Source organism: Pelobates fuscus, chromosome 6 (assembly GCF_036172605.1).
Source record: "Pelobates fuscus isolate aPelFus1 chromosome 6, aPelFus1.pri, whole genome shotgun sequence".
Classification (NCBI taxonomy): Eukaryota; Metazoa; Chordata; class Amphibia; order Anura; family Pelobatidae; genus Pelobates; species Pelobates fuscus.
The window spans coordinates 300800147-300808479 of record NC_086322.1 but is presented as its reverse complement, the minus strand read 5'-3'; the positions used below and the strand labels follow the sequence as shown (position 1 = coordinate 300808479).

At 43.0% G+C, this 8333-nt stretch overlaps 2 protein-coding genes across 6 annotated transcripts; one reads left to right on the top strand and one right to left on the bottom strand.

Moving 5' to 3' along the window:
• Nucleotides 1–358: 358 nt before the first annotated feature.
• On the bottom strand, nt 359–2168 carry PPP1R3D (protein phosphatase 1 regulatory subunit 3D). Its single transcript, XM_063459622.1, has one exon. The coding sequence runs from the start codon at nt 1632–1634 to the stop codon at nt 750–752; it is 885 nt and encodes a 294-aa protein (XP_063315692.1). The 5' UTR covers nt 1635–2168; the 3' UTR covers nt 359–749.
• FAM217B (family with sequence similarity 217 member B) lies at nt 1168–8333 on the top strand. 5 transcript variants are annotated; one of them, XM_063459619.1, is made up of 4 exons: nt 1168–1268; nt 2832–2956; nt 5060–5141; nt 7006–8333. In XM_063459619.1, exons 3-4 carry the CDS (start codon nt 5083–5085, stop codon nt 8105–8107), a joined length of 1161 nt encoding a protein of 386 aa, XP_063315689.1. In that variant the 5' UTR covers nt 1168–1268; nt 2832–2956; nt 5060–5082; the 3' UTR covers nt 8108–8333. The 5 variants fall into 5 exon arrangements, with proteins under 5 accessions (XP_063315689.1, XP_063315691.1, XP_063315690.1 ...); XM_063459621.1 differs by lacking the exon at nt 1168–1268 and adding an exon at nt 2248–2336; XM_063459620.1 differs by lacking the exon at nt 1168–1268 and adding an exon at nt 2362–2624.

The window sequence follows — 8333 nt, the reverse complement described above, 5'->3', positions numbered from 1 at the left end:
TAGAGGGTGTGACTTTAAGTAGCATTCCACTAGTCTGTGACCGCTTGTGTCTGAAGATCTTTTTAAGGTGACACCGTGAATGCGTTGTTATGCCTTATGTTACAACTAGCATACCTACACCGACATTTGTAAATACTGTAATCAGGCTTTTAAATTGCCTCTAGCCATTACAAGTGAAAATTCACCCCTGGTGAGTAATTAGCCATAAACCCTCAAAGCTTGTAGCGGCACATAACCTTTTGGCTTGTTTACTAGTGTAGGACACATTTTGAGCCCTGTTGTAATTTTATCTTACAGAGATATAACATTTCATATCTCAGAGCAAACATTTTTACCATCATTCAATGGAAAGTTCAGAATTCCTGCTTTAACACAGGTGATTGATCTGTTGAAGCTTTTGGATACTACTATGATAAAGTAAGGCTCAGCAGAAATCCATAGCAGCCCTTAAAGCCTGAATTTTAAATATAAAACGCCCATAAACTGAACATCATATCTTCTGTCTCCTGCAATGCCATGCCTAACAATATACGAATGTCACATCTTTCACTCCAGTTCTCAGTGCGTCCTTCAGTGTACAAACCATAACTAAAAACAAGTCTGTTCCTTTAACCGCTGCTGTTTACCTTATACAATAACAGCAGTGCTGGCTCTAGATTGATCACAGGATTCCCAGTGTGGATACCATAAAACAGAAAGCACTAGAAAGCTGAACCCGAGCTCTGCTCTTTAGCACTAAAATCGAGAGTTTAGATGAAATGAATCCAGCTCTGCTCCATGTCTCTGGGCATTTTTAACACATGACTCCTGTACGTAAAGCTGTAGTTTTTCCCCTCGTTGTTGTCCCAGTATTCTTTACCTGCAGCCTGGTACCTGATCGCTATTTGTACCGCTGAACATATGTGCTGGAGGTAAGGGGGAAGTGGTATTCCAAATGAAAATACATCTGAGCTCGCATCTTTGGATTTCTTCCAAGTTGCGCTGACTTCATAATAGGTTTTCCAGTCTGTAAATGAATACCTGACTGAGACGTATTTTTCAAATGCCAGGTTCACAACTCTGATTGTCCCAGAGATGCCCAGTTCCTCTGAGCTCACAACATGCTCCAGGCAGACGCTGTTCCTCTGCAGGCGCTCGGTGAAGCCCTCACTTTCGGCTGGAGATTGGAAGTCTGGCTGCAGGAACTGGATGGCAAACACCAAGTCCTGGCTACAGCATAGGTCTGAGTTAATCGAAAGCCTGGAGAGAACATGCAGAGGGATGGATGGGTAATCCGCAGCATTAAAAATTTTAACCTCTGCCAGCTCTAGGCCAAGGGAATCCGCAAACCTCACTCGGTGGCATCTTGGATAACACTTGGTGGCAATCTTCCTTTCAGGAGAGCTGGGCAGAGATTTGGTTCTCCTGCGCATGATGGGCCTTAGTTGAGGGTCACAGCTGGTATTTGCTGTGCTTTGGGTTCTGGGAAGATGATCTTTTGCAAATGTATTGTGGGTTCTTCGCTCACCAAAGCCTTCTACCAGTTGTGTGTTCTGGTACAGATTGTTAATATAACTAAGGCTGCGTGGCATGCAGAGCTCAACTTGCTCCTTAACGTTGCGATTCGTTGGGAAAGGGTGTATTTTGAAAGACATGGTGAGATGGCAGTGGATTAGGAATAGACTCCTGATATCACAAGTGGCTTTCCCCCCAGTCTTGCTGTGCCCCTTAACACGCACTAGGTTGGTATTCTTTCCGAATATATTTGTAGCATCTGATCAGGTTCCAGCTCATCCATAGGAGCGTAACATGGCAGTTACTTGCAATTACAGCTCCGTTGCCACCCCTTCTGTGCCATACAGACACTGCAGCCAAGACCTTTGATTCTTGGTAGAAACTGCACTGGAAGACACCGCAAGCAGGTCTAATCTCTGTGCTTTGGCCAGTGTTAGGATCTCTGCAGTGGCTGCTCTCTCTGTGCTGCCTGTCAACCCGGAAGAGATTGCTGGAAATGAAGTAACTGGTTAGCTGACAGCCTGATGCAGATAAACTCTTTTGTTTCCTGAGTTTGCATATTTTCCCAGACCTGAAGCAGAGGGCTGGCTATGCTGCTGTGAGATGGCCGCAATAGAATGCTCTTTGTTTCCATTGGAGCAGTGACATGCCTGTCATTTTATTTCTCCCTGCCTCCCTAGGTTCAGGGACCAGCCTCTCATTGCTGCAGGAAACTGAAATGTCGGGTTGAAAAGATTGATGTATTCAGAGGACAGAGCTTGAGCAAAAATAGTATCAACGTGTTATGAGGCATGAGACATACTGGCAGGAAGCAGCCTGTATACATTACAATGCAGATTATAGTAACTCTATTTACCAAGCAACCTGTACTTATGCATGTGACTGCTACGGATACTTTGTGTTTATATCAGTCTCTTGTATAATATAGGCATCAAGAACTGCACACCCTGTGCCCCCCTGCTACCTGGTGTTATGCTAGCTATCCAGCCAACGCTGGAGCAGGTATCCTTGCTGTGCCCTCCCCATACTGCTTTGCAAACATAGTGCCTTGTATTCCTTTGAGGTTAGCTAGGAGGAGCCATGTCCTTTATTTACATCGTGTTACAGCAGTGACATCAAGACAGTACCAGGTGACAGTAGCTAGCAAGCTGAATGTTCAAGTGCTGCAAACGCCACAAGCTGGGGGCATTTAGCCGTAGATAGAAGCAGAGAATGTTCATTCTATCCATCCATGTAGAGAGGATTGCCCCTTGTCACATCAAAATAAAAGGGATCTTTGGATGAATGCATATTGTTTATTTAATCACACTGGTTCATTCCTTGTACCTCTTTAACAGAGATCCTGGCAGCCTGTCAAATGTGCTACATCCTGTAACGGCAATGATACGCAATGCAATCCAGGATATAGGAGAGCCCTCGAATGTATTGGGAGTCAGAGGCCAGACACTTTGATGTCATGACAGTAGGTACATATATTGCCATACCTCACTGCTTTTCTTTTTTTTACATTGCTGAATATGTCTAACTCTTGTTTATTCTCTACTCATTTAAAGTAGCACATAATTTAGGGATTTATTCTGTAACAAGCAAGTTATGATTATTATTGTTGCCATTTATATAGCTCCAACAGATTCCGTAGCGCTTTACAATATTATGAGGTGGTGGGGGGGGGGGATTTAACTATAAATAGGACAATTACAAGAAAACTTACAGGAACGTTAGGTTGAACAGGGCCCTTCTCAAACGAGCTTACAGTCTATAGGAGATGGGGTATAAAACCCATTAGGACAGGAAATAGCAATCAAACAAGGTTGGAGTGAAGCAGAGCTAGAGGAGAGAATAAAGTGCTGCCCTTTTGGAGAGAGCAAGAGACAGGTATGTGAGGTAGAGGTTACTCTGGGAGCTTTCCTAAAGAGATGGGTTTTTTGAGGCACTTCTTAAAGGATTGAAGACTAGGGGAGAGTCTGACGGTAGGAAGGCTATTCCATCGGAAAGGAGCTGCCCACGAGAAGTCCTGCAAGCGCGAGTTGGCCGTACGGGTGTGAGAAGCGGACAGGAGGTGGTCACTGGCAGAGTGGAGAGACCGAGAAGGGGCATACCTATGGATCTGTGAAGAGATATGAGTGCTAGAATTGTTCAGTGCTTTATAGGTACGGGTTAGCACTTTGAATTGACTTCTATAGGATTCAGGAAGCCAATGTAAGGACTGACAGAGGGGTGAGGTGTGAGAAGACCGATTAGAGAGGAAAATCAGGCTATGTTTTTAATATGGAATCTACAGGATTTGGCAACAATGGATGTGAGGCTCAAAGGTGAGGCCAGAATAAAGTATGACACCAAGACAGCGCGCTTGCAAGGATGGACTTGTGTGGATACCACTAACTTGAAGGAAGCGCAAAGGAGGAGAAAAGACAAGGAGTTCAGTTTTAGAGAGACTGAGTTTCAGAAAGCAGGAAGACATCCAGTCAGAGATGAAAGAAAGGCAAGCAGTGACACCTTGCAGGACACCAGGGGAGAGGTCCGGGGAGAAGATATATATTTGAAAATGGAGGCTAAAATAGTTGCGTTGGAAAAATGTACAAATGTTTTGGTGATTTTTTTTTAATGAAGTATATGTAAAAACAAAATGGGGGGGGGGGAGAGAATCAACCCTACTTTTTAGTATATGACCCGATTCTTCAATCAGCTGAACCTGTCAGTTTGCAAACACTAGTGAACAATACACAGGTTCAACAGGGTGAATACATTGATAAACACACATAAAATGTGCCATGTTTCATCCAAAAGGCCTTATACACATTACTGAGGCCTATTGGCAAAACATTGCATATTCCAGCGTGCTTATACTGTTAAACAGGTGGATTCGGAAGTGTAAGAAATTTAAAGGGTCACAGAGCTCTGCCACAGTGTAGCAGGTTAGGCACAGATCACTTTCTTGTTGCCCTGCTGTGCCACATCATACATGATACTAGTTTTCAATCCCTGTCTGTCCAAATGGGCAAGTATATATCTGAAGGATCCTTTCATATACTCCAAGTAGGGATGACTTCCTAATTCTCTTACATATACTTTTTTTATTTTTTTATTTATAATTCCACTTGTAGGCACAAGTTCTTAATACAGTGTTTAGTGGAGTGGTTGCATAGATGCATTGTCCTCTATTTTACTGGTTTTAATTGGTGGTCTGTATGAACTGTGACGGAGTTCCTGTACTCCGACTGAGTTCCTTCCCGTCTGCTTCCTAGCCGCTTGCAGGGACCCTGGAACGTTTTAAGTCCCAGTCGCCGAAGCTTAACTGGGGTCTCTCTGGAGCTCTTCCAACCGACCAAGCTACAGCTCTCTCCTTCCAGGCAGGTATCGTCCCCTCTGCCTAGTCCGCTGCAGTGTTATAAACTTCTGAATAATTTAGTTTGATGCCCTAAATTCAGTTCCCCTCTACTTCTGCCTTGTCTCACAAAGCGAAGTCAATATAAGTATCTGATCTGTCCATTGAAACCCACTTTGGCCATTATGTTAATGTTTTCATTTTGTCTATCCCAGTTGATATTTGTATTTTTCATTTCAGGTGTTTGTGAATGAGAGCCTTCAATGCAAACTCTCTCTGCCATGGAAAACCAGCATTTTGGCAAAGCTCAGCTCTCATTTAGGTACAAATCAGCATTAGAAATGTATTTCAAATTAAATTACATCCAAGCCTCAAATCTGTTATGTCACTTATTATGTATAGAGTTTGCCAATGCAAAATTCACATTGTATTTTGAATGCGTTATATAATCTATTAAAAATATTGCAAAATAATTTACATAAAAAATAAAAGGACCATTCCTAGAGATTGTCCACTGCTTAGTGGATCTCAATGCAGGTGCAAGCGGGTCCCTTCCACACGACGATAAGATGCTCCAATTGGCAGCATCTAAATCTGTTTGGAGATTTTATTAAAGGGACACTATAGTCACCAGAACAACTACAGCAAGCATGTCAAACGAGCTGCGAGTACATGCTGGTGTTATAGCAGAGTAGGCACCTGCTTTCCCCACATTGCAGGTGCCTACTCTGCTAACACTTACCCGGCCAGGGTGGAAGGGAAGGTGGATGCAGCAAAGGAGCTCAGCCTTTCTGCTTCTCACTCCTCCCTCCCGCGCACTGTCTGAAGTGAAGCCGGGCGCCGGAATATGATGTCATATTCCGGCACCCCTAAACTGTGCGCAAGGGAGCAGGAAGGACCCCAGGGAGAGGCCCCACATCAGCTCCATAAGGTAAGGAGCAATAAAAAAAACTGTGTGTCTGTCTGCAAGTATGTTTGTGTGTCTGTCAGTGAGTATGTATGTGTGTGTCTATGTTTGTGTCAACGGGAGGATCAGAATTGCACAGGGTGCTGTGGTTTAGTGGGGGGGGGGGGAGCTGTGGTTTAGTAGAGGGGCATGCTGAGTTTCTATGAAAATTTATGGTTTTTTTGTTTGTTTTTTTGCGGCCAACATAAACTTAAACCTTGTTTATGTGGCCCGATCCAGACTTTGAGTTTGACATGCTTGAACTACAGCTTATTGAATTTGTTCTGGTTTTCAGAGAAAATGCAGGGTTTACATTACAGCCTAGTGATAACTTCACTGGACACTCCTCAGATGGCTGTTAGAGATCCTTCCTGGGTCATGGCTGTCTAAAATGCATCCAAACATTGAGTGCCTCCACCCTCTGCATGCAGACACTGAACTTTCCTCATAGAGATTCATTGATTCAATTCATCTCTATGAGGAGATGCTGATTTCCCAGGGCTGTGTTTGAATTGTGCTGGCTCTTCCCCTGAGCTGCTTCTTTCTCAGTCTCAGCCAATCCTATGGGGAAGCATTGTGATTGGATCAGGCCACCACTTCTGCTGATGTCAGCAGGCAGTGGGCAGGTCAAAAGGAAACCGTGACAAAGCCTGCAGCATCAGGTTTGAATACAAACAAGATTTTACTATTTTAGGGAGGCATGAGGAGGACAGGGAGGCTAGATGGTCGTTTTAACCCTATAGGGTTAGGAATACATGTTTGTGTTCCTGACTCTATAGTGCTCATTTAACTCTCTCAAAAATCCCTCCCCCAGCCCAAGTTGTAGCCAATTTGTAACTATATATAATTATTGGCTTTCAGGTTATATACAAAGCTGGCTCACTGTTTAGTGAAAAGCCACAGACCGTGCAAGTCCAGTTTACGGGTTGGCTCTCATTTTCTACTGTGCATAAGACTGCTGTTGTAAATCAGCAGAGAGTGATCAGGGGATTCTAAGCAACATGCACTTTGCAGTAATTGCAAGAGCTTATGATTATTCAACATATCCTTTAATTACTGTGTGTCAAATATTTTATGAATGTTTTTGACAACCAGACCTATTTAAAAACTGCCCTTATGAAGTGTGTGTGTGTGTGTGTGTATGTATATATATATATGCATGCTTGCTTACATACACGAACGCCCTGTTTATGGAAAACTTTGAGGTTATGTTTTGTAATAACTCTATCTTGTTCCATAGGACTAGGAATATTTGTTACCCAAAAGACCAAGAATGTAGAGAGAGAAAATTGGGATATTCTGAAAGAAGTCTAGACACAGAGACTGGAACTTTTAGAGATGGATTGCAAGAGATGGCACAACCAAAACCAGCTTGGATCCCTGCGGACCGACTGGTCTCCTCCAATATCAGCACCTCACAACTGGAAAAGGAGTCTTCAGAGAAATTATTCCTGGATTTTGATTCCCTCAGCTTTATAAAAGAGGACGAAGACAGTGCAAGTGATCTCTCAGACTCTGAGCGTATTCTCATCCCTCCTTCCCCTCGCTCGCCCCCAGAGCTGAACCTGCAGGCAGAGAAAATTGAGCCAGGCTATTTTGATCATTGTTTTGCAGAAGATGGGGACTATAATTTCCCAGATTTTCTGCCGCCACCTTTTAATTCTTGGAACTTGCCCCATCTAGCAACATTTGTTAACAGAGAGGGAAAGCCTATCTTACCAACAACAGCATCCGGATTTTTGGAGAGGTACATAGACCGTCTCCTCCAGTTGGAATGGCTTCAGATACAAACGGTGCAAACAGAAAAATTAAAAAGCAGTAAGTTAAGGCCTCAGACAGCCACTGGCATGCCTGCAAAATCTCCAGGAAAAATAAAGCCATTGCATACACCACTACGCATTAAGGAAACAACAGTTGCAGAACACGTTAAAAGTACAGATGCTCGAGAAAACCGTTGTAACAAAGGGAATTTTCACCACGACGTTCTTGCTGCTGAAAGATTTACAAGGTCAAGTGCTATAGAAGGGTTATCTTTTGCTCGAAAACAAGATGTAAGAGTCAAGAAGAGACCGGTTATGAGCTTTCCGCAAAAGAAAGTATTGCCAACCCTGGAAACCAACTCAAAGATTCAGAGTATTGGTAATGTTAGGCCTCAAAAACAAGCTCAGTTCTCTCATGGTACAGAAAGCACTTCAAAGCTTTTTAAATGCAGCTTGTCCAGTAATCTGCGAAGCAATAGACTTTCCTCAAGCAACCATGCTCTCTCTGCTCCTTCTGAAGCAGAACTGAAGTTTAAAGTTCGCTCTGTCAGAGTTTCCTCTTGTAAAGGGAAACCTATTTAACATGGGGGGGTTAGTAAATCTCATGTCACATGATCGCCTACCCAATACAAACGAAGTGGATATATTTTTGCATACGTAGATGTAGTTTTTGTAAATGCCAAATAAGTCTATGCTTTTGGAAATAATTGTCCATTGGTTGGCTTTTCATTTGACCAAACTGTTTTGTTATAATTAACAAATATATGTTTGTGAGGTATGAAAAATAAAGTGTCAATGTAGATATCGA

Bases quoted from the DNA above. Each gene is read 5' to 3' on its own strand.
- FAM217B (XM_063459619.1), top strand. From the start codon at position 5,083: ATGCAAACTCTCTCTGCCATGGAAAACCAGCATTTTGGCAAAGCTCAG. The intron at 5,142-7,005 runs GTACAAATCAGC...CTTGTTCCATAG, and splicing joins AAAGCTCAGCTCTCATTTAG to GACTAGGAATATTTGTTACC.
- PPP1R3D (XM_063459622.1), bottom strand. From the start codon at position 1,634: ATGTCTTTCAAAATACACCCTTTCCCAACGAATCGCAACGTTAAGGAG.